General features: G+C 50.5%; 2 protein-coding genes across 9 annotated transcripts in view; both read right to left on the bottom strand.

Moving 5' to 3' along the window:
• Positions 1 to 15,137, bottom strand: part of sptan1 (spectrin alpha, non-erythrocytic 1) — a 36,501-nt gene extending 21,364 nt beyond the window's left edge. For all 5 annotated transcript variants that reach the window (XM_036139949.1, XM_036139948.1, XM_036139947.1 and 2 more), the window contains exons 1-14: positions 15,032 to 15,137; positions 7,758 to 7,997; positions 7,559 to 7,684; positions 5,254 to 5,394; positions 4,875 to 5,155; positions 3,485 to 3,629; positions 3,253 to 3,407; positions 3,036 to 3,171; positions 2,851 to 2,952; positions 2,646 to 2,783; positions 2,470 to 2,580; positions 1,643 to 1,720; positions 1,410 to 1,565; positions 1,127 to 1,331 (exon numbers count right to left, since the gene is read on the bottom strand). In XM_036139949.1, the coding sequence (XP_035995842.1) occupies positions 1,127 to 1,331; positions 1,410 to 1,565; positions 1,643 to 1,720; positions 2,470 to 2,580; positions 2,646 to 2,783; positions 2,851 to 2,952; positions 3,036 to 3,171; positions 3,253 to 3,407; positions 3,485 to 3,629; positions 4,875 to 5,155; positions 5,254 to 5,394; positions 7,559 to 7,684; positions 7,758 to 7,994 (2,011 nt within the window). In that variant the 5' untranslated portion in view covers positions 7,995 to 7,997; positions 15,032 to 15,137. The remainder of the gene's footprint in view (positions 1 to 1,126; positions 1,332 to 1,409; positions 1,566 to 1,642; positions 1,721 to 2,469; positions 2,581 to 2,645; positions 2,784 to 2,850; positions 2,953 to 3,035; positions 3,172 to 3,252; positions 3,408 to 3,484; positions 3,630 to 4,874; positions 5,156 to 5,253; positions 5,395 to 7,558; positions 7,685 to 7,757; positions 7,998 to 15,031) is intronic.
• Positions 15,138 to 16,129: 992 nt separating this feature from the next.
• odf2a (outer dense fiber of sperm tails 2a) lies at positions 16,130 to 24,330 on the bottom strand. 4 transcript variants are annotated; one of them, XM_036139953.1, is made up of 19 exons: positions 24,048 to 24,330; positions 23,458 to 23,583; positions 23,111 to 23,209; positions 22,858 to 23,040; positions 22,215 to 22,309; positions 21,424 to 21,550; positions 21,225 to 21,338; positions 20,847 to 20,921; positions 19,796 to 19,867; positions 19,606 to 19,722; positions 19,359 to 19,544; positions 19,174 to 19,283; positions 18,955 to 19,090; positions 18,759 to 18,869; positions 18,162 to 18,692; positions 17,922 to 18,084; positions 17,036 to 17,161; positions 16,665 to 16,967; positions 16,130 to 16,592 (listed from the first exon to the last, which is right to left on the bottom strand). In XM_036139953.1, the coding sequence occupies exons 2-18, from the start codon at positions 23,572 to 23,574 to the stop codon at positions 16,684 to 16,686; spliced, it is 2,646 nt and encodes an 881-aa protein (XP_035995846.1). In that variant the 5' UTR covers positions 23,575 to 23,583; positions 24,048 to 24,330; the 3' UTR covers positions 16,130 to 16,592; positions 16,665 to 16,683. The 4 variants fall into 4 exon arrangements, with proteins under 4 accessions (XP_035995846.1, XP_035995844.1, XP_035995845.1 ...); XM_036139951.1 differs by having other exon boundaries at positions 21,225 to 21,341; positions 24,048 to 24,329; XM_036139952.1 differs by having other exon boundaries at positions 21,225 to 21,341; positions 23,458 to 23,609; positions 24,048 to 24,329.
• Positions 24,331 to 24,568: the final 238 nt, after the last annotated feature.

Here is a 24,568-nt window from a genome sequence, read left to right on the forward strand (position 1 = left end):
AGGGAGCAGCAGGGCAGTGAAACTTTTTTACAGCAGCAGGTGGGGGGGGGGGGCACTGATGCCCCGGAGGAGAGAATTTAGAGAAATAGAGTCTCCCTGATGTATTCTGGAAGCTTTCAAGACAGGTGATTATTTAACCAATAGAGTCAGAGTGCATGTTTCAAATTAATAAAAGGCAAAAGAAGTGAATGATCAATTCTTCAAAAACAAACTTTGTTTTTTTTATTATTATTCTTAAAACATTATTTTTTCACATGATGTTATCATCAAGGTAAGGTAATCTCTATTTGCATAAAATTAGTTTAATTTGAATTACTAGCACCACATAAAACAGATCAGATTAGGGGAGGTCTATTCATCTTATTATTATTATTATTATTATTATTATTATTATTCACAGTTCTGTTCTAAAAACGATCGTAACATTTCTTCACGAACAAAGTCGAATTTTTATGATAAAAATACAGGGTTGGAAATTGAAATTACATGTTGAATTTATTTCAGTCAAATCGCTCTTTTCAAAATCTCTTCTCAGTTTAATTTCACTTGCACTCATCACACACGATATATCATCAGCGAGGATTCTAGAGACAAACACAAAATGCATCCCCTGAAAAACTTTGATAATTTGCTGCTGTAATATTATATTATATGTAATATAGATTTTTCAGAATAAAAAGCTAACAGATAATCAAAAAATATCAGAAATACAATTACAGAGCATTCAGTATTGTAAGAAAGCCCACGCTGTTTCTGGATAAATACATTACTGTAAGAGTTAAGTTCTATTCCGTTTTATGCCTCTTTCCTTGTAAGTTTGAAATGTCCCATGCTCCTGAATGCACCATAGCTTTCTGACGCTCGTGAATGCATCACACTGGTCTTTTCGGCATAACACCGGTCTGTGTTTTGATGGGAAAAGTAGCATCTCGGTTGGAACAAGGAACCCAATCACTCGTTGATGTTGCTCTCAGTGGAGACGGATGCTAAGCTGATTTTTGGGATGTATAATCGGGGAAAAGTAGGCGGCGGCAGGAGCTGCTATAGACTATAGAGCGGCTACTGTTGACTGCCCTGGACCACCGGAGGTTCTGGAACGTTCTGGGCCGGTTCTCTGACCCGGTACCTTTGAGCTCGGTGGCCTCCAGCAGCTTCTTCCACTGGCCGCTGACCTCCTCCATGCGGGCGGTCACCTCGGCGGAGGCGTAGTGGTTCCGGTCCAGCAGCTCCTGGCCGGACTTCTGCAGGGCGTCGATGCGGCTCTGATTGGCCGACAGCTCGGCCTCGAAGGCCTGGTGCTTCTGGACCTTCCCCTGCAGGTTGGAGGGGTCCTGTGGAGGTAGAGAGGGTCAGCAGCGGCCAGCGGCACCGAGGGGGGGGGGGGGGGGGGGGATGGGGGGGGGGCGGACCTTGTAGGACTCGTCGGTGGCCGTCTTCATCTTCTCGTTGATCCAGCTCTTCAGCTCATCAGAGTCCCTGAAGAACTGCTGCAGGTGGAAGGAGTCCTCCAGGGCGGCGCGGCGGGCCTGGGCGCGCTCATGCAGCGCGTTCCTGCGGCTCAGGAGCTGCAAACACACGCAGAACATGAACCCGCGGGTCGGTTCTGCACCGCAGCACGGCGACGGGAGGAGGTCAGACTCACAGCGTCTCTGCGCGTCGCCACGTCCTCCTTGGCGTAGTGGTTGTTCTGGATCAGCTTGGTGGCAAATTCATCCAGAGCCTGGAGAGAAACCAGAGACCAGGAGTTGTTAGAACCTCCTGCAGAACCTCCTAGAGTCTCTAAAAGTAGAATGGGAGGCAGATCCTTTAGCTATCAGGCTCCTCTCCTGTGGAACCAACTCCCAGTTTTGGTCCGTGAGGCAGACACCCTGTCTACTTTTAAGACTAATCTTAAAACTTTCCTTTGTGACAAAGCTTCTAGTCAGAGTGGCTCATGTTACCCTGAGCTACCTCTATAGTTATGCTGCTATAGGCTTAGGCTGCTGGAGGACATCAGGGTCTATTTCTCTCTCTCTGCTGAGTTCTCCTACTGCTCTCCAATCTGCATTGTTTGTTGTTATTTCAACTTTTAACTTTTTGTTCTCTGTCATATTTTCTTCTTCATAGAAGGTACACCTGGTCTGGTGTTCTGTTTGCTGTGACATCATCAGGGGAGGCAGATCATCCTCTATTACCATCTAACATAGAAAGTACTCCTGGGTCAATGTGAGCTTCTGAGCTTTCTGTGTCTCTGCTCTGTCTTCTCTAACATAGAAAGTACTCCTGGGTCAATGTGAGCTTCTGAGCTTTCTGTGTCTCTGCTCTGTCTTCTCTAAGCCCCAGTGGGTGGAGGCAGATGAGCGTTCACACTGAGCCTGGTTCTGGTTCTGCTGGAGGTTCTCCTCCCTGTTAAAGGGGAGTTTTCCTCTCCACTGTCGCTACAGAAATAAACTTGATTGAAGTGCATAGAGGAGGCGGTGAGGAACTCACGGTGATCTTCTCCTCCTGAGCGCTCAGCGACTTCTCAAAGTCCTCGTGTTTCTTCAGCAGAGCCTCCACGCTGTCCAGAGAGTCTCCCAGGTCTTCGTTGAGCAGGAACGCCTGAGGAGACGCGGCCGTCAGGTGAGGCGTCACATCCAGAACGTCCAGGTAGAAGGTCCACTTACCTCCTGCTTGCTCATCCAGTTGTCCACCTGCTCCGTGTCCCTGTAGAAGAGCTGCAGGTCCATGCACTGCTCGTACTGCTGCCGCCGCACCTCCCACAGCTCCAGCAGGGACTCCTTCTCCTGGGTCAGGATCCCCAGCTGCCAACAGAACCGGGTTACAGCGGACCGGCACCGGGGCCAGAACATCTCACAGAACATCTCCCACCTTCTCCTTGACCTCCTCGGAGGCGTAGTGTCCCGCAGCGAGCAGCGCCTGCCCCGCCTCGTCCGCGGTTCTGAAGCTGTCCTCGTGGGCGTCGATCTCCCCCTGCAGGACGCAGAACAGACCCGGTTCTGGCAGCAGCCTCCACCGGGCGGCGCCGCTACCAGAACCGGCGTGTGGGAACTGACCTTGTGCTCCTGGTGGCGGTCCAGCAGGGCCTCGGCGCCGGCCACGTCGTTGGCCAGCTCGTCGGCGTTGATCAGAGCCTTCATCTCCGTCACCCAGCTGGTCAGGTCCCTGAAGTCGGCCGTGAAGCGCTGCAGCCTGCGGGCAAAGCGACACGCTCAGTGGACCCGCCCACCAGAACCCGCGCCCAGCGGCCCGGCCCGCGGTTCTGGAGCTCACTGGTAGGAGTCGTTGAGGCGGGCGCGGCGCTCGGCGGCCAGCGTCTGGATCTGCTCCCAGTTGGTGACGAGCTCGTCCTTCTTCAGGAGGATCTGCGAGGCGTTCTGAGGGTGGCTCTGCTGCAGGCGCTCCGCGTCCCCGCCCAGCGCCGTCACCTGGGTCACAGCGGGGCACAGGCGTCAGCGCCGACCCGCCGGGTCAGAACCACGGATGAGGCGGGCAGGAGGCCTACCTTGTCCTTGAGGGCGGCCAGGTCTCGCTCCAGACCTTCGTGCTTCCTCAGCAGAGCCTGGACGCTGGCCAGGTCCCGGCCGAAGTCATCAGACGCCATCAGCTGCTCCTTCTCCTTGATCCAGCTGATCGTCTCGTCCACGTCCCTGCAGAACCAGAACCACAGGCCCGTCAGAACCAGAACCAGAACCATAGGCCCGTCAGAACCAGAACCACAACCACAGGCCCGTCAGAACCAGAACCAGAACCACAGGCCCGTCAGAACCAGAACTACAGGCCCGTCAGAACCAGCTGCATCAGAAAGACGATATATATCAATGACAGAATAACAGTTTTCCTTTAACATTCTATCATGTAGGTTAATATTACATTATTAATGAAATCAGCCAATCAGAACGCAGACCCAGGAACTAAGCTCCGCCCCCTTCAGAGCTCAGAGAGTTCACACGTTCTTTTTTCTATTAACAAACTTGTAGTCTTGATAAGAAGTTGGTTGAATAAAGAGTTGAGTTTGAATTCAGTGTTTGTCTTTATCTAATAAAAGGTTGCTAAGCAACAGCATAAAACGGCCAGAGCTGAACTTTAAATATATGTTTTTTTATTTTGTTGATAATTATCGATAAATATGATTTCTACTTTATCAATATGTTTTTGTTTCCCCATATCGTCCAGCTGATCGTCTTGTCCACGTCCCTGCAGAACCAGAACCAGAACCACAGGCCCGTCAGAACCAGCCGCATGAGAAAGACGATATATATCGATGATAGAATAAAAGTTTTCCTTATTTATTCTATCATGTAGGTTAATATTACATCATTAATCCTCCGAGCCAATCACAACACAGACCCAGGAACTAAGCTCCGCCCCCTTCAGAGCTCAGAGAGCAACCGTTCTTATTTCTATTTATAAACTTGTAGTTTTGGTAAGAAGTTGGTTGAATAAAGAATTTGAATTCAGTGTTTGTCTTTATCTAATAAAAGGTTGCCAAGCAACAGCATAAATGTGTTTTTAATTTGTTGATAATTATCGATAAACATGATTTCTACTTTATCGATAAGCTTTTATTTCCATATCGTCCAGCTCTAGGATAAAGCTCCAGCTGCAGCAGGTTTCCAGAAGGACCGGCTCAGAACTGGACCAGAACCTCCTCCCTGACCGGCCTGCTGGCCTCCATGATGAGACCCAGGTTCTGGACCGGGGGGTTCTGGACCGGGGGGTTCTGGATCGGGGGGTTCTGGATCGGGGGGGGTTCTGGATCAGGGGGTTCTGGATCGGGGGGTTCTGGACCAGGGGGTTCTGGATCGGGGGGGGTTCTGGATCAGGGGGTTCTGGAGGCTCCTGGGGTTTTAACCAGAACCTCACAGCAGAGCCCGGCGCCGGCGGGTCGGTACCTGTTGAAGCGCTGCACCTCGGCGGAACCGAACAGCCGGGTCTGCCTCTGCAGCGCCAGCCCCTTGAGGCGCTGCCAGGCGGCGTTGACCTCGTCCTGCTTCCTGCCGATCAGCGCCGCCTCGGGGTGGTTCTCCTGGGCCAACCGGGCCGCCAGCTGGTTCACCTCGTTGACCCGCTCCTCGTGGGCCGCCAGGTCCGTCTGGAACTCCTCGAACTTCTTCTGCAGCAGCTCCACGTGCTCCAGGTCCTGACCCAGCTCCTCCGAGGTGACGATGGCCTCCTGCAGCGGCCCAACAGAACCCGTCAGAACACGCGTTAAACGTTAGTTATGACGGCGGTTCTGCAGCGGCTGAACAGAACCGGGCCGCTGGTTCTGACCTTGTCGCTGATCCAGTCCAGAGCGTCTTCACACTCGCGCAGGTACTGGACCAGCTTCTGGGCCTGCAGCAGACGCATGCCCTTCTCCTTGGTCTTCTGCAGCAGCAGGTCCCACAGCCGGTGCAGCTCCTCCAGCCGGTTCTGATGGACACACACACCAGAACTTCAGAACTGGACCTCAGAACTGAACCTCAGAACCACAGAACTGGACCGCAGAACTTCAGAACTGGACCTCAGAACTTCAGAACTGGACCTCAGAACTGAACCTCAGAACCACAGAACTGGACCTCAGAACTTCAGAACTGGACCTCAGAACTTCAGAACTGGACCTCAGAACTTCAGAACTGGACCGCAGAACCACAGACGCCTCTGCAGAACCCCTACAGCTGCAGCTCAGAGTCACGTCTGGCGCTACCGGACCTGCTGACGTGCCTCTGAGCTGCAGCCGGAACCAGAACCGGCGGGGAACCATCGGATCACGTCCCAAAGGTGGGTTCTCACTGCCGGAACCAGGTCCAAATCAGACCCAGTGAAGCGGGTCAGGAGGCAGAACTTACTGGATGGAGGTGGAGGTTCTACCAGGGGGAGCAGGATGTTCCCCCTGGTAGAACCTTTCAGAAAATCAAGTAGAACATATTAGAACATCAGGCAGAACCTTTCAGAAAATCTAGCAGAACCTTTCAGAACAGTCGGCAGAACCTTTCAGAACATCTAGCAGAACCTTTCAGAACATTCGGCAGAACCTTTCAGAAAATCAAGTAGAACCTTTGAGAACATTCGGCAGAATATTTCAAAACATCCGGTAGAACATTTCAGAACATCTAGCAGAACCTTTTAGAACACAAGGAAGAACATTTCAGAACATCAGGCAGAACCTTTCAGAAAATCAAGTAGAATCTTTCAGAACATCTAGTAGAACCTTTCAGAACATCCGGCAGAACCTTTCAGAACATCTGGCAGAATCTTTTAAAACATCACGTAGAATCTTTCGGAAAATCAAGTAGAACCTTTCAGCACTTCAGGTAAAACCTTTCAGAACAGTCGGCAGAACCTTTCAGAACACCAGGCAGAACCTTTTAGAACATCTAGCAGAACCTTTTAGAACACAAGGAAGAACCTTTTAGAACACCAGGCAGAACCTGTCAGAACCTTTTAGAACCTCCTGTCTTAGACGTTAAATTATGCAACAAGAAGATCTGCTGCTGCTGGTTCTACAGAACCGGTCCTGAACCGGCTCAGCCTGGCGGATGTTACCGGGTTCTGCTGTCAGCTGACAGAACCAGGAACGCCGTAGCTGCGAGAAGTTTTCACCCCCAGAACCGATGGTTCTGATTCTGCTGAAATGTTTCAGATCTTTGAGCTGATGGTGAGAATAAAAACCCGATTCTCTCCAGAACCGCCTGAGTCTGTGGAAAACCCAGAATCTGTTCGTTCCTCCCTGGGCCGGTAGCAGAACCAGAACCAGGACCAGCTGATACCTGGTTCTGGGCCCCGGTGCAGGAACTTGGACCCGTTCTGCTGATCCGGTTCTCCAGCAGGAACGGCCCGTTGAAGGATCATCAAGATGTTTGATGGTCTTCCTGTTCTTTTGGGTCACAGCGGTTCTGGTTCTGGACTTCTCCCATGGAACCCATTTCTGCCCTCTGACCTCAGCCGAGGATTAGATGTTCTTCTGTTGATGGGGTTCTGGAGTAATTCTGGTGGGTCGGGTTCTCCACTGTTCCACGTTCCCTCCATGCGTGGCTCACGGTTCTGACTGCGGTTCTCTGGACTCCAGAACCTTAGTGATGGTTCTGGAACTCCAGACTGTTGGATGTCAGGGGCTTCTCATCTGTTCTTGAGGTTCTGCAGAGCAGAACCTGACGTGTTCCCTTACAGGTTCTGTTGGAGCGGTTTCTGGATCCTAGAGGTCCAACAGTGACCAGAACCGGGTCTGATTATTAGATTATGGTTCTTACGGGTTCTCTTGGATCTGAAACGTTCAGGAAGCAGACATCGGTACCGGGGGAAAAGGTTCCTATAAAAGGTCAGACGGGGCGCGTCCTGACAGCAGAACCCTGGTCCTGACCCAGAACCCTGGTTCTGAGCCAGAACCGTGAAGCACGGCACAGCAAGCGCACACCTGGATGTACTCAGCCATGTTGAGCGAGGTGACCACGGGTCTCTGCTGGGTCCGGTACGGCGTGAACGACTGAGTCCGGCGCCGCCGCGGGTTTTAAAGAACAAAGCCCCCATCAGAACCTCCTGTGACGCTGACGGGTTCTGCGGCTGGATCAGAACCAGCTGGGCTGGATCAGAACCTTACCCGGATGGTCTCGGAGGCGAAGTGTCCCTCGGTGATCATCAGGTTTCCCGTCTGGTCCAGCTTGATGATGGCTTCAGCGTTGGCCTGGACCTCCGCTTCAAAGGCCTGGTGCTTCTGCAGTTTGCCCTGCAGGAACAACAGAACCGGGTCAGCAGCGGGACGGAACCCACGCGGGCCCGGTGCGGCCGGTACTCAGAACCTGCAGGTTGGACGGGTCCTTGTAGTTCTCGTCGGAGGCGATCTGCAGCTTCTCCTGGATCCATTTCTCCAACTCGTCGGCGTCGCGGCGGAAGAACTGGAACCGGTAGGAGTCCTCCAGCTTCTGCCGGCGGACCATGGACAGCTCCTTGAAGCGCCGGTACCGGTCCAGAACCTGCTGCCGGCGCTCCTGGATGTCCTCGGCTGTTTCCAGCACTTTGACTCCAACGGTGTCCATTTTCTGCACAGAACAAAACACAGTGGATGAGGAACGTCCCACAGCACGACCCGGTTCTGCTCTACGGAGCTAAAACAGCGACTTTAAAATAAGATTTGGTGTTAAAAAATTAAACATTGTTAGAAAGTATGATTTTTTTTTTAATGATTTTTTTCATTTTATTCCACAGCTTTTATTCAATCAGATGTTATCAGAGTCTCTGCAGAGCTCCTTCAGCTATGATGTCAGTACAAGCTGATTTAGGGGGCGGGGCTAAACTGAAGACCCCTTCATGGACCCTCCGTTTTTCTGCTACTCATCATCTACCAGCAGTGAACTTATGGAAGAATTAGGGAATTATTTTAAATAATATTATCATCATCAGCTTATACAGCTAATGACTGTAGTGACATGCAGCTAAACCAGTGACAGTACTAGAAAAACGGAGGGTCCATGAAGGGGTCTTCAGTTTAGCCCCGCCCCCTAAATCAGCTTGTAGTGACATCGTAGCTGAAGGAGCTCTGCAGAGATTCTGATAACATCTGATTGAATAAAAGCTGCAGCATAAAATGAAAAAAAATCATAAAAAAAAATCATATTTACTAACAACATTCGATTTTAAAATGTTTAATTTTACAGTTTTTGACTTTTCAGATTTTATCTCTCTTCAACGTCACTTTTTTAGCTCCCTACCGGTCCTGGTCCAGAACCATCTGCAGTAAATGTGGGATTCTGGCCGTGTCTGGGCGGTCCAATGAAACCATTGAATGCCTCCCTGTGAACTGGGCCGATCAGAACAGCTCCAGAACCAACAGAACCAACGGGGACCACAAAGAAAGAAAACAGACTCCTTTTGGGCCTCAAAGCTTTCCAGAACCGGACCGCTGGTCCAGGGGCCCGTCTTATGGGCCTTGGTACTGGAGCTTTGGTTCTGGTTGGTTCTGGCTGTCTGGACCCGGACCCGGCTGAGGAGGCAGAACCGAGGATTGTTTAAAGGAAAACGCTGAAAATGTCACCCGAGACTGGGCCCCCCGTTGCCTAGCAACCGGCAGCAGCTGCTGTGCCATGATTGGCTGGCATGTCAGCTGCTACTGGTTGCTAGGCAACGGGGGGTGGGGGGGTGCGACATTCCAACAGCCGGATGTTTCCCACACAAAGAGACGGCAGCGGTCAGCGTCTCTGCCGGCCCGGTCCGACCCGGCGCCTCAGTCATTCAGAACCAAGCTGCTGCAGAGCTGACGGACAGAACCGGGTCTGGGTTCTGCTCCTGCAGCAGCTGAGCCTCACAGGGACCAGAACCAACGCTTAGGGAGGAGTTATTTAGGGTGTTCACGCTCAACCCGACCCAATCACAGGACATCAGAACCACAAAGAACCACATGATGACTGAAAAGGCTCCAAACTTCTCCAGAACCAGGTTCTGAAGCCCGTCTTCTCTAGAACCTCCAGCCCATTTATATCAAATTTACACATTTATAAGGTTTAATTTTAGAAAATCAGGGTTTTAGTTTTACATGAAGAGCAGCGATGCTGAATCTACGCTTAATGAAACATAGTTAAAGGAAATATTATAAATATTATAATATGAGGCGCTTTAATTTATTCATTTATTTAGTTTTAAGATAGTTAAACCAGTGAAGCCCGTTCTCCGCTCTTCGTGTAAGAAAACCAGCAGCAAACATTTAACATTTATTATTTCATCACTTATACAACGGCGGGGCGGCCATCTTGTTTCATGGCATTTATTTAGCTGCACTTTGATTAAATGATTACAGTTTTTAAAATCATGTTTTATGTGAAACAAAGAGAAAATGATTAAATTGGATCTGGTCTAATCTGAGCCACCAGAACATTTCTAGCCTTGCTGTTTGGACTGGAACCGGATCAGAGCCTCCATCACCTCAGGGTTTCACTGAATGACGTCAGCAGAACATCAGCCAACATGTCGCTGAAATCCCAGACCTGGGATGATCTCAGAACCGGGTCAGAACATCGGTTCTGCCTCCATGTTCCGGCTGCTGCTCTGCAGGCAGAGGTGATGTAATGATGAGGTCAGCGGTCTGCGTTCAGCTCCTCTGTGCGCCGCTGATAACGCCTCCCATCTGCTTCAGAAGATAACGCCCGGTACCGCCCCAGTCAGCCCGTTACCAGAACCAATGGCTGCGGGGGGGGGGGGGGGGGACCGAGAACGCAGCAGCAGCAGAACCTCTCAGCCTGATTATTAAACTCTACAAGCACAAAAATAAGGATAAAGATGCAGAAAAGGGTCCAAAAGCTAAGCTGGGTCTGGTTCTAGTTTCTAGTCGGACCTAAATCAGAACTTCTGGCTAATATACAGTCACCGCCGTCTGGGTGAATACTCCATTCTGATTGGCTGCAGGATGTCCGTTAAAAGTGTAATATAAAAGTTCTGGTCAAACAGCCCGATTGTTCTAAATTATGGTGCTAGCTCAAACGTTAGCTGCTAACGTTAGCAGCTAACGTTAGCAGCTAACGGTAAGAGTTGACGCTGGTTAAAGTTTAAATGGTTTCTCTGTTCGCTTCTTGTAAAAAACGTACAATTTTAACGGTGAAAAAAACAAACATAAAAGTATTAATAACTGATTCAACATTTGTGACCAAGGTATCTGTGGGATAATGGCCTTCAAGGTTTATCAGAAACTAATTTTAATTTCTGGTAATAGACGCCTTACATAGTCAGTAAATACACAATAATGCTGGTTCTGAAGAAGCCCATTTGTCAGATTAAAAGTCCATTTTGGAAATAACCTTTAAGCTGGTACTAAACTAAACTCATATTTCTATATTACATGTATTTATTGATCTGATGTAATATCCTGATCGTGTTTCTATTCGCTGGAAGCAGAAAACGAAAAGAAATAAAGGCTTGAAGACATCAGTCTGTGTTAAATTCATCTAAAGTTTAACTAATTTTCAGAGACTTTCTGCTGCTGATAACGGCGTAATAACGCAGGTTTAGCCTCAGACAGATTACACAGGAGGCGCCGTCATTTGGCTTAAATCAACGCTCTGACACCAGCTGGGTTCACCTCCGTATTATAAAGCTTTACTCCACCTTCCCATGATTATGTTTCTTCCTTCCACTAAACTTTCTATTTCTGCTTTTTTACAGGTGCACTTCCTGACTGTTTCTGCTTTTTAATAAACTACGTCACGTCTTCCCTCCACTGAACTTTCCACTAATCTGATCCAGCCCTGTGGAGGCTGCATAATCATCAAAATAGAAACAACAGAATAGCATCCCTGTGTTGACATATTTTACATTAACTCATTTAACTGAATTATTGAAATAACTAAAGGAACTTTCTGACTGTATTCCAGTTTACTGTGTGATATTTTAAGGTTTAGCTGTGAGGATGTTCAGCTCTGCGTGAGCGGCTGAATAAAAGAACAATAATTGATTTATCTGCTCGAGCAGGAAGAACATGAATATTTTAAATATATATAAAATATTTAGCGGCGGAGCCTCTCCCTCCCTGCAGCTGTTCAGCTTTAGCCCTTCCTCTCAGCGCCCCGTAGCAGATCGGACACGCTGATAATGAAGGAATGTGAGAGAGCGTCACAGGCTATTAAAAGTCCAAACCGACCCGCCCAGAACCACAGAGCAGATCCACTTCGGCACCGGCAGAACGCCTGGAGAGAACAGGGACAGCCAGGGGAGCAGGAAGGAAGTCCGTTTCCTGCTTCAGCGGTGGGAAGAGATTCTGTTAGTCTGTGGAAAACATCCAGAACTTCCTGCTGCTGAAACGCCTTGGAGGTTCTGTTAGGGTGAAGAGTTACTGGGTCCAGAACCGGGCCTGTTTGACCCGACTCTGATCAGCCCCTGGTCCCTGATGGCAGGACGGACCGGATCTGCAGCGATGAGGCGCTGCTCTGGTTTAATAGGTCCAAACCGGGTCCATTTTCAGCCCTGACCGGTAATCAGCCAATCAGAAACTCAGAGGTCCGATTGGTCCGTTTAGGCTGAAACCTTCAGAGAGTTCAGCAGATAACAGGAAGGCTGGACGTCAACTCAGCGGTTCTGTTTAAGCTTTCAACCACTAAGGCCTCTGGGAATCTATTCAGCCTCAAGCTAGCAATGCTAACAGGACTAGCAATGCTAACAGCGCTATTAGCACCAGCAATGCTAACAGCACTAACTGTGCTAGCAACGCTAACTGTGCCAGCAATGCTAACAGCACCAGTAATGCTAACAGCACCAGTAATGCTAACAGCACCAGTAATGCTAACAGCACTAGCAATGCTAACAGTGCCAGCAATGCTAACAGCACCAGTAATGCTAACAGCACCAGTAATGCTAACAGCACCAGTAATGCTAACAGCACTAGCAATGCTAACAGTGCCAGCAATGCTAACAGCACCAGTAATGCTAACAGCACCAGTAATGCTAACAGCACTAGCAATGCTAACAGTGCCAGCAATGCTAACAGCACCAGTAATGCTAACAGCACCAGTAATGCTAACAGTGCCAGCAATGCTAACAGCACCAGTAATGCTAACAGCACCAGTAATGCTAACAGCACTAGCAATGCTAACAGTGCCAGCAATGCTAACAGCACCAGTAATGCTAACAGCACCAGTAATGCTAACAGCACTAGCAATGCTAACAGTGCCAGCAATGCTAACAGCACCAGCAATGCTAACAGCACCAGTAATGCTAACAGCACTAGCAATGCTAACAGTGCCAGCAATGCTAACAGCACCAGTAATGCTAACAGCACCAGTAATGCTAACAGTGCCAGCAATGCTAACAGCACTAGCAATGCTAAGGTCAGATTAAAGGTCCTACAGCGTGTTTTCCTGCGGCCCTACTCTGACAGCGCGGTGATGTCGCCTCTGCTCCTGGTAGAAATAATAACCAGAACCATCAGCAGAACCATCAGCAGAACCACCATCGGCTCAGCGGGGAACTGGGGAACCGGCCCAGACTGGTCCCTGAAGTCCTCAGGCTTGCTGTAAGAACCAAAATCCAAACAGGCTGAAGGGATGAAATGGCAGTTTGGTCGGATCCAAACTCAGAGAGAAGAGCTGGAAATGTGAACCGGCCGGATCAGAACACCAGCAGGTTCCCTCCTCGGTACCATGTTACTAATCAGAACCTTCACACTTCAGATCCAAATGCAGAGACGTTCCCAGCAGCATCAAACATGCATGAAGATCCAAACTCTGCCGGGATCAGAACCTCAGGATAAACACAGCAAACCCCTGAACAACAACGTTACCCCAACAGAGAAGGTCCGTCTGAACCTTCGGCCCGGTTCTGGTCCGCAGCGACGTCTGCAAACGGTCCCGCAGCTCAGAACCAGAGCCCGCTCTGCAGCTCCGTCAGACGCATTGCATCTGCAGTGACTGAGCAGAACCCAAGCCCAACCTCTGCGCCTAATGTGCTGCGTCGATGCCACCCCTCCCTGTGCTCAGCTAAACTCCTCCTGCCGGTCCAGAACTTTCCTCCCGACCCAAACCGACCCAGTCAGCACACCGAGGAGCGGCCGGTACCTGCAGTCCGCCGTTAGCGACCGCTGCCATGCTGCCGGCTGACAGGAGCAGCACTGATGGAACAGCAGTGAGATTAGATCTAGAATCTCAGAACGGGTCAGAACCGGGCCCAGACGGCAGAAATCCCCCCGGGCCGGGACCTACTTCCTATCTGGGTCACTTTATATCGCTCATTTTAGAAAAGCTGAGCGCCTCCAGCCTCCTACTGGACTTCTAACCCGTCATCGTGATGTAAGGCTGGTACCGGTCCACTCTGCAGCGTAAGGCTGGTACCGGTCCACTCTGAGGACCGGTACCGGCTGAATATTACGTCACAGGCCAGCAGAGCCTGCAGGTTTCCCTCCACTGGATCCGGTCGTCAGCATCACGAAGAATAAATCAACTCAATTAGACGTAGCCTAATTAACTTTATCCGGAACATCCGCCCCAGTTAGTCTCCATGTTTCCCTATTAGGTACCATCAGATCCGGGCCTGACGTTATCCTGCTTCCAGGTCCGGCTGCAGGAACCATAACTCCAGAACCGTTCTGTTAAATGTTCTGTTAACCACCAGTGGTCTTTGTCGTGTTAAATCCTCCTGAGCTGTCGTCCCTACATTACAGCGTATTCTGATTCCAGCCGCAGTTACAGGCGCCTGAGTGAAAACTGAGGAACACAGAATTAGATTTCAACCTTTTTTCAAACGTGATCCTGGTACCGACTGAAAGCTCTGCTGGACTTTCACATCATTTGTTTCAACATGGAGGACTTTAGGAAAAAAGAGCTGTGAGAGAAACAAGGTTTAAAAGATGAACCTGTTTCAGAACTGATCCTCAACAAAACGGCATCTTTCTGGGTTTATCTGCAGCGGATGTAATAAAATCTCCTTTATGCTGTTATAAAGAAAGAAAGACCAGCACCGCCCATTAAATTATATATTTAATATCTTCTAGTTTGTGCAAACAGCTGATGTCACTGAACGGTTCCCTTCATTTCAGTCCAGTTGACTGGGTGGATCAGATCTGACATGCGCACTGCCGTCAGGTCAGTGTGTGTGTGTGTATTATTGTGTGTGTGTGTGTGTGTGTGTGTGTGGGTGTGTGTATTATTGTGTGTGGGTGTGGGTATGGATGGATGCAGGCTGCTCGGACTTTAACCCGGCTGGGCGGCTCCCTTCCAGCGGGTATTTTCATATCCACCGTGCAGGGAGCCCGTTTTCCAGAACATCTGGTCCATAATCTGGGTTAATCTGCGGCACATTCGCGCCTCTAATCTCTCCTTAAAGCACAAAAACCCGCCCCTGAAACCAGCGGTACCGTCTGCAGCGCGTTCCGCTCATGTTTACTGCGTCTTACCGAGCGAAGAGGCTTTTTTCTATCGCCTAACAGCGCTTTATTTCACCGACGCTGTTAGCCGATGCTGCGGCTGCGGCTAGCTAGTCGGTCACGGCCCACAGAACCCGAACCACCAGCCTGGAAAACCCGCAATAAACGGCTGTCGGTGTCGGTTCCGGTGTGAAACGGCAGATTATCACAGGAGGATGAACGAAACGTTTTGCTTACCGAGAAGTTTGTCCCACAAAGCTAACGGAGCGGCTGCTGAACTGAATGCTCGACCTGACGGTTCGTCTGAAGGGCGGGGCGCTCTGGAGAGGGATTCTTTCTTTGCTCTGACGTCATTCCTGCAGCTGCACGGAGACAGCCGAAGCGCGACGGAAAGGCACGAAAGTAGGCGGGAAATGCCGAAATCCGTCCTGTCGTTCTAGAGCAAAACGAGCCTAAAAATGAGAAATTATGGGACTTCTAGACGCACAAGACTGCTTCCTTTATATTTGACAAGAAAACAGTTAGATTATGCCCCAGATTTAGCACACACACATATATATATATATATATATATATATATATATATATATATATATATATATATATATATATATGCTTTTAAATTCTCTGCCCCATCGACCTGGAACGATGCACAAGAGAATATGAAATGGAGAACTCTTTTATCTCTGAGGGAATTCAAATGTTTTATGAATGATAGAGTGAAAAGCACTTAGTAAACTGATCATCTTACTGTGTGTGATGTATTCAGATGTGTATTTGAGCTGCCATCTTGGCCAGGTCACAGAGGATTTAATCTCAATTAATTTTTACCTGGTTTTATATATATATATATATATATATATATATATATCTTTTTTTTTCAATGTCTTTATCTTACCATTTTAATATTCATTATTAGATAATGTATATTTTAAAATGAATGTGTTTAGCACATTTTATCCCGGCATGGTTGTGCATTTCAGGGTTCACACTTCCAATATTTGCAGTTTATACATTATTATTGTTTTGTATCATTAGTGAAGCAGGGCGCGTCAGCAGAGGCAGTTTTCCTGCGTTCTGAAGGACGTCGTAAATTCTGTTTGCTGCTCGGTGAGAACCATTGGGAACATTATCCAGACACGCGGGCAAGAGGTCATCTGATCATGAGATAATTCAAACATCTGACTTGTGCAGGAATGTGAAAAATTCAAAACAAATGTTGAGCTGAGTTCCTGTTTCAGGAAAGCCTAACAAAGGTGTTTTCTGTGCGGGCTGGTTCTGTTGATGCAGAGCAGCTGGATCCTCCTGGAGGACAATCACAACAGAGTCTTCAGATCTTAATGAATGCAGCATTTATTTAGACGTGTTCTCAAAAAACTAACAGAACAAATGTAAAAAAGCTCTTCAGCAGTAGAAAACAGTAGAAAACGGTAGAAAACGGTATAAAACGTTATATTGGAAGAGAAAACGCGTCTCCTTAGACTCATAGAAGCTGCTGAGCTTCTCCTGATTTGTCTGAACAGCCTGAAAACTGTTTGTTCTGTTTGTTCTCAGTCGTATGAGACGTTCTGCAGCATATAGACTCAGATTTACCCACATGAGGACTAGGAATGTTAGGAATGTTAGGAACGTTAGGAACGTTAGGAACGTTAAACATGGTGGTGGAGAGAAAGCTTGGATTCCAGTGGATCAGAGGGCAGCAGGTTCTGACCCGGGCTGACAGAGACAGGCCGGTCCCAGCCACCGTTCTACCAGACGCCACGGGAGGAACCAGAGGAACCAGAGGAACCGGAGGAACCTGAGGAACCAGAAGAACCGGAAGAACCAGAAGAACCAGAAGAACCGGAAGAACCAGAAGAACCAGAAGAACCAGCCTCCTCCACGTTCTGCTATTTCAGATTCTGAGCTTCTGAGGCGGCGCTGGATGACCAGAGGTCACCTGACGAGACGCTCCGTCTCCAGTTCCGGTCCAGGTGAGAGAACCGGGCGGGTTCTGATGACATCAGAGGGGGGAGGGGGGCCGCAGGGCGGCGCTGAGGGCCACGTCGCCCAGCACGCCGGCGTAGGACGCTTTGAGGAACTGGACGTAGTTCTGCAGGCTGCGGTTGGTTCCGTCCGACTGCTCCAGCCGGTCCCTGAGGTCCTGCAGCCGGCTCCGGTTCCGCCTCTCCGCCTGCGGATCAGCGACACGTTACGGAACCGCCGGGGGAACCGAGCGGCGGGGAGCGGCGGTGACCTCACCTCCTCGGCGCTGCGGCGCAGACGGTCCGTTTCTGAGGCGGTTCTGCTCAGCTGGGTCTCCAGTTCTACCAGCCTGGACTGGGCCGAGCGCTCCTTGGTGGCGGCGCGTTCTCTGCTCTCTGAGATCTGCAGACAGAACACGCTGAAACGTAAGTGCACCCAGCGTAGAACCGCTCCTCCAGAACCAGAAGAATCAGACGGTTGGTAGCACGACGCCAGGAAGGGCAGCAGCTGCTCAGTCTGGCTAAAAGGTTCTTCAAGGAATTTAGAAACGATCTAATGCCAGTTTTATGCTTGATTTGTTCTAATTTCCTACGTTTCTATACTAGACCAAAGGGTTCTAGAGGGAATGTGAGGCCGGTAAAACCAAGGTTCTCCAACGGCCTAGTCCAAGTCCAAGACCTGGCCCTAACGGAACTGAAGGAGAGGAACCTTCAGGCAGCTCTGCTGAAAAGAACGTCTACAAACCTCGATGAGCCAAAGGAACATAAAAGAAGGTTCTACTAAAGGAGGTCTTCTGAGGGAGGTTCTATTGGGGGAGGTTCTACTGGAGGATGTTCTACTGAAGGAGGTTCTACTGATGGAGGTTCTACTGAGGGAGGTTCTACTGAGGGAGGTTCTACAGAGGGAGGTTCTACTGAAGGAGGTTCTACTGAGGAAGATTCTACTGAAGGAGGTTCTATTGAGGGAGGTTCTGTTGAGGGAGGTTCTACTGGAGGAGTTTCTAAAGGATGCTAAAGAAGGTTCTATTAAAGGAGGTTCTACTGGGGAGGTTCTGCTGAGGGAGATTCTGCTGAAGGAGGTTCTACAGAGGTAGGTTCTGCTGCGCCTGCTGTGAGCAGCGCCTTCACAGCGTGTTCTGAGGTTCTGGCGGCGGCGGCGCCACCTGCTGGCGAGCGTGGTCCAGCGCCTGGTCCAGCTGGCGGCTCAGCAGAGAACATTCTCGGTTCTTCTCCTCCAGGAGGCGCTGATTGCTGCGGATGTTCTGGTCCCGCGTGGAGACGACTGCTAGAAGGTCCGAGTTCTGACCCGACACCTCCTCCAGCTTCCTGATGGGTGACCAGAGAGGGAACAGAACTTAGAACTCAGTCGGAACCGGACCCGATCTGGAATGTGAGGAACCGACCTGTCCAAAGAATCGGCTCTGAGCTGCAGCTGCCGGTTCTCCTCCATCAGAACCTTGTTCTTCTGTGTGAGCAGGTCCGATTGGTGTCCCTGGGTCTCCATCTGACACAAACAACAGAACCATCAGTAGAACAGTCAGCTGGGTCGACAGTTCTCCAGAACCGTCAGAGGTTCTCTTTGGACTCTGGCTGCCAGCTGGTTTCACGCAGCGGTTCTGGATGTTCTGGAGAACCCGACCAGCAGAACTTCGTGGGTAAACCTGCTGGACCTTCAGCCGGAGCTCCGTCAGGTTGGTTCTGAGTTCCTCCGTCCGTCTCTCCTGGTACCGGTTCTGCTCCTCGGCCTCCTGCAGCTGCTGCTGGCAGCGCCGCAGAACCTCAGGCAGAACCTGGAGTTCTGAAAGCCGACCCAGAAGCTCCCCGCGGACCTCCTCCATCTCCCCCTCCAGCCCGGCCCGCACCGACCGGGCCTCGTGTTCCGCCCGGTCCACCAGGGACCGGTACCGGTCCGCCTCGGCCCGGGTCTTCTCCACCTGTGAGGGAGACATGCTGAGTGCTGGGGTCTGGTATCAGGGAGGTTCTGGTGCCGGTACCGGTACCTGGACCTTGTAGCCGTCCAGCAGCGCCTGGTACTGACCCACGGAGGCCCGGACCCGCTGCAGCTCCGTTTGGGTCGAGCTCAGCTTCTCCTCCGCCGCAGACGCCGCCGCCTGGAAAACACGCAGGTTCAGCGCCGCCTCACAGCAGCAGAACCGGACCGACCCGGACCGACCCGGACCGAACCGACCCGCCTACCTTCAGGTTCTGGTTCTCCAGCTTGGCGGCGGCGTTCTCCTCGGCGGCTCCCTGCAGCCGACCCAGCAGCGCCTCCCGGTCCGACCGCCCCGCCTCCTGCACGCCCTGCAGCTGCTCGGTCAGCTCCGCCATGCGGCTGGTGGAACAGGACAGGTTCAGGAGGAACCCAGAACCAGACGGTGAGGCGGCAGAACCCACGGCGTGTTCTGGTACCGGTACCTGTTCAGCAGAGACAGTTCCGCCTCCAGCCGCCTCGTCTCCTCCGCCTCCTCGGCGTGGCGGCGCCGCCAGACGTCCGCCGCCGCCACGGCTTCGGCCGCCTGCTCCTCCTGCAGGACACGGTACCGTTATCTGGGTTCTTGCCTGCAGCAGAACCTGCAGAACCTGCAGAACCTCGGACCCACCGTCTGCAGCAGCTGGACGCTGAGCTGACCCGCGGCGTCCTCGCTGCGCTGCGCCCGCTGCTCCTCCGCCCTGGAGGCTCGCCGCAGCGCCTCCCGTCCCTCCAGCGCCTCCTGCTTCAGGCCGCTCAGCCGCTGCGTCACGTGACCCAGCTGTGCCCGCTGCTGATTGGCCGCCCGCTCCAGGTTCTGGAGGCACACGGCTGGGTTCAGGCTGGGTTCTAGGACAGGAGAACCGTGAGTGACGGACCTTTATCTGCACGCTGAGCCGGTTGTTCTCGGCTTCTTTGCTGCGCAGCTGGTTCTGCAGACGAGCTCTGGTCCGCTCCACGCTCCTGGAGAACTCTGCCGAGCTCCTGGCGTTCTCCTGCGGGCCAACAGAGCCCAGTCAGAACCGGGTCCAGTCCCAGTCTGGAGCGCTTTAGCAGTGGTTCTGATACCTTCTCAGAGTCCAGCAGCTGGGAGAGCTGCTGAAGTTCTCGGTCCTTCTCCTGGAGCTTCTCAGCAAGGTGCTGTCAAAGTCACACACACAGGAAACCAGGAGAACCGAGAACCGTTCAGAACCATACACATAATATAAGAGTAGACCCCACATTGACTGTCGCTGCGCAGGAATTACGACCGCCATCTTGGGGCGGTCAACCTGCTGATTCAAGCTGAACACACTAATGATGCCTCAGCACTGGGCGGTTTATTTTTCTTTAAATCGAGGGACTATCTACGTCAGGGTTCGAGGGATAACTTTTCACAAGCATGATGAAAAAATATTGTTTATATTTTTGATTATAATGTGATTTTTCTAATAATAGGTAGAGAGATACAGGTCTACACGTCTTTGTGACTGCATCTGCTCTGTGAAGGAATCAGAGCTTTGTTAGATATTAGTGAATAAACAGCATATATATATATATATATATATATATATATATATATATATATATATATATATATATATATATATATATACAAATGTGTTTGTTTATATAGTAATAAAAGACTTATAAAAATGTATAAGTGTCTGTGTTTTGAAACATACATCCTGTCAAAATATTCTATTTCTTTTAACCCCACTAAGATTATTTAAACGCACTGGACCATTTGTTATGATATCTATAGTTTTAAAGCTTTAAGCAAACAAAACGTGAACATTTGTTCAACATTCAACAGGTTATAGTTGATTAAAATGTATTCTGTGCCTGGTCAACACATTACACTGAGCTGAGCTGTCGACCTCCCCAAGATGGCGGCCCTAAATCCCGTCAGCGCCTATAGGTGACAGCGGTCAATGCGGGTTCTACTCTGAAATTATGTCTATGTCCAGAACTCTTTAAACCATCAAAGTATTTAAAGAATTTCAGCTCTTCACGATCAAAGAGTTTCTCTCAGAACTTGAGCGGCGCTGCAGCTCAGAACCGGACCGGACCGGACCGGACCGGACCTGATCGGACCGAGCAGCACACGGCGTTCAGACGTTCTCCTGCTTAGACTCACAGCGTTCTCCGCCTCGGTGTCGGCGAGCCTCTTCAGTAGAACCTTCTTCTGCTCCGACGGTCCGACGGACTCCGCCTGCTCAGAACCAAAGCACAAACACCGGGTTCTGGTTCTGAACGAGTCCAGAACATCTCTATTTACACCCCAGGAACTTTTCCACATGTTTTCCTCACAGATCCCCAGTTGGACTCGGGTCTGGACTTTGACTAGGCCAGAACTTTCTCCCTGGTTGTTCTGTAATGTTCTCTACAGAACCTCTGAGCAGAACCGGCTGCTCCTGGTTAAATAAATGCAGCTTTTTGGTTTCTATGGGTCCGATTAACCGGACTGAAGGAACCGGACAAACAGTTTGTGGGGTATGAAAACTTTTGGTCCTACCCAGAACTCCCGCTGCTCCCTGAGGAGCTGCCGCAGACTTCGGTTCGTCGCCTCAAACGTCTCCAGTTTCTGCAGCAGCAGATCCTTCTGCTGGGCTAAACCTGAAGACGCCGTCTTCTGGACCGCAGAACACAAACGGGTCAGCAGAACCTGAGCAGAACCTGAGCGGGTTTCATGCAGAGACTGGGGGGGCGCTCACCGTTCTGCAGAGTTTGGACACTGAGTCTCTGAGCGCAGAGACCTGCTGAGCAGCAGCGGTTCCGTCAGCCTCAGCCTCCCACAGCTTCTGGAGCAGAACCTTCGGATCCGGAGCAGAACCGCCCTCTCTGGAAACACCAGAACCAAGCAGGAGCATTAGAAACCATTCAAGAACATTTGTCTGTCATTTCAATAGTTCTGGACCCGGCTGCCGGATCAGAACCAGAGCCTCAGCTAGACCAGCGGCAGCAGATGACCCAGCAGGACCGGTACCAGCTGAGACTACACGGCTCTGACGCAGAACCGGCACAGAACCCCTGAATGGACCGCCAGAACATCCTGTCAGGAGCTGAGAATCCCTGATGTAAGGAGGCCCGGATCAGAACCTGACAGAAGGTTCTGAAAACCGTCATCCTGATCTGGACCTTCAGCACCTGAGGAACATCTGGATTCTGCAGGTTCTGGCCACAGGAGGGCGCCACCGGCCAGAACCGCTGGAGCTAAACACAGAGACTCTCCATAGTCTGACTCACAGAGCAGAGTTATCAGAACCAAAGGCCAGAACTGGACCCGGTACCGTTCGGTTCTCAAAAAATAAACAACTGATGCTAAAGGAGAAAAAAATCTAAAATAATCTGATTCTGGATGTTTGGAGAGAAGATCCTCCAACCTGCAGCTGATGGACCATCAGAACGACTCAAAAATCAGAATTCATCCGTTAATTCAGAAAAACTGTTTTTAATTCATTAATTAACAAAAAACCTAAATAAGAACGTTCAGCCTCAGGAGAACCTGTGGTGGGCGTCCTCCTCCTGCATCTTCTCCATGGACCCACGCAGACGGACCTCCTCCTCCTCCTCCAGCTGCTCCTTCCTCCGCAGCTCCACCTGCAGAGCAGAACATCCTGGGTTTCTGTTCCAACGATCAGAGGCAGAACTGATCTGAGTCCTGACCCAGAACCTTTCGGTTCCAGAACCATCGGACTCCACATGTTCCTGGGAAGCAGCTCCCTGAGAACTGGGAACGTTCTCTGGGAACAGATTCCCGGAGATGACTGGAGCGAGAAAAACCCAGTCAGACCCGGTTCTGGTTCTAATCTGGGAACAACGGAAGGCTTTCCACAGTTCTTCCTAAAAGAAGATGGACTCTGATTGGAGAACACGTGGAACCTCCTACAGGAGGTGCCTTCTGACGAGGGAGAACAGGTGAGAACAGGAAGTGAACAGGTGAGAACAGGTGAGAACCGGGTGACGCTTTCAGGAGGAGCTGCTGTGTTCTTGGGATCGTTGCTGCAGAACTCTGTTAAACTGGTTCTAAAATAGATTGTTGAGACTTTCTGGGTTTATTTGGACCAGATGAGAATCAGGATTTAAAGAACCAAACTCAGTTTCCATGTGAGCAGAGAGGAACCGAGGGGAACCAGGTGAGAACCTACCTCCGTCCTCAGAGAGCTGACTTCAGTCATTAAGTTCTCGATCTTCCTCTCATACTGGCTGATCCGGTTCTGGAGAACCTCCTCTTCCTCTGATGTGAGATCTGAGAGTCGTAGCACCGACTGGGAGCGCTCCGGTTCTGGTTCTGGTTCTGGCGGTCTTATCTCCAGGCAGTGAGTCGGCCCCTTAAAGAAATCAGAGTCTGAGGAACGGGACAGACTGGATCTGAGGCGGTTCTGCCGTGACGGTTCTAACCTCCCACTTGTAGGCAGCCGTTCCTGGTGGGATCCAAGGAACCCGGGTTCTGACCTTCGCTGTGGGCCGAAGCGTCGCCTGGTCCACCTTCGTCTTCCCCTGGAGAGAGGACAGAACCGAGAGGAGCTAGAACTTTATTCAGAACACAGAACAAGTCAGTCCAGCAGCTCAGCCAGAAGTTCTCTTTGCAGAACCAGCGCCTCACAGACGTTTACTGGATCAGAGTAGAGAGGAGTCAGCTGGACCTCCCAGAACCGTCAGAGGGAGGTCAGCAGAACCTCCCTCTGACGGTTCTGCAGCAGGAGGAGACGCTGGGACATGGAGAACGGAGGGAGGCGTCGGCTGACCTGAGGCGTCCTGCCAGGACTCGTCCTCTGGCTCCTCTGGCTCTTCACGTGCACGTGCACCGGCGTGGCATCACTCACGTGCACGTGCACCGGGGGGGAACCGGACCCGTTTCTCATGGCTTTTCTCTGGGGAAAAGGGCAGAAATCACCGGCTGACGGTGAGTGGCCTAGTCAAAGTCTGGATTTAAATCTAAATGAGATGCTGTGGGCGTTCATGACTGAAAACTTAAAACATCAACGAATGAAAACAAGAGAGAATAAATGTGGGTAAAGATTAGAACTAGAGCTGCTGCCTGAATAGAATAATAATAAAACAGCTGCTGCTTTTTAATGGAAGCATCAGGAGCTCAAACTGGACCAGATTCACCGAACAGTGAGAAATAGTTCAAAATTAAAGGAAAATACATCTTTACTACATTTAACGTGTGTTGTGTCACAGAAAACTAAAAAATATTGGAAAATATATTTCAAAAAGACCAAAAACAGCAAAGTCCAACTAACCAACTGCGGTGATTTGAACTTATTTGACTTTAGTTGTCAGATAAAGGCAGAATAAACTAGTTACCAGCTGACAACGAAGCGCCACTTACCGTAAACCTTTGCAGCTAAAAGCCGTTAGACAACAAGCTAGCCAAACTACAACAGCTAGCTCCTCGGGGATTGGCCTCTTTCACACACGTGACACGTTTCGCAATCGCTGATTGGACACGAGTCGACACTCGAGCGTTGCCTAGCAACAGTCTGCGTCATAACGCCGTGGCTTCAGCTGCTGGTTAAACGGAGCAGAAAAGGTTCATTAGAGCTTTTATTTCCTCTAAATGACCATAAAACGGGTCCAGGTCCGACACTTCCGGTCTCAGGGCTCAACTGGACCGTTCTAAGAGTCAGGACGGCTACGGCGGACCGAGTCCAGTTGAAAACCCGTCCGAACCAGCCTGGTCCAGTGTGATGTAGCAGCTGGTACCGTCCACTGTTCTCTGGGTTCCTGCTTCCGGTCACAGCCTGATGCTCAGACGTTCTTCCTCAGGGTTCCATGACGGAGACCAGAATAAAGTCTTTTATAACTGAATGGTTCCCTCCGCCATGGAAAGGTGCCCTGGCCCTGAAGAAG

Source organism: Fundulus heteroclitus, chromosome 8 (assembly GCF_011125445.2).
Source record: "Fundulus heteroclitus isolate FHET01 chromosome 8, MU-UCD_Fhet_4.1, whole genome shotgun sequence".
Lineage (NCBI taxonomy): Eukaryota > Metazoa > Chordata > Actinopteri > Cyprinodontiformes > Fundulidae > Fundulus > Fundulus heteroclitus.

Coding starts and splice junctions, on each gene's coding strand:
- odf2a (XM_036139951.1), bottom strand. CDS start 23,574: ATGAGAAACGGGTCCGGTTCCCCCCCGGTGCACGTGCACGTGAGTGAT. Junction 21,342..21,423: donor TGTCCAAACTCTGCAGAACG/GTGAGCGCCCCC, acceptor TCTGCGGTCCAG/AAGACGGCGTCTTCAGGTTT. Junction 17,162..17,921: donor TGGACCACGCTCGCCAGCAG/GTGGCGCCGCCG, acceptor TTCTGTCTGCAG/ATCTCAGAGAGCAGAGAACG.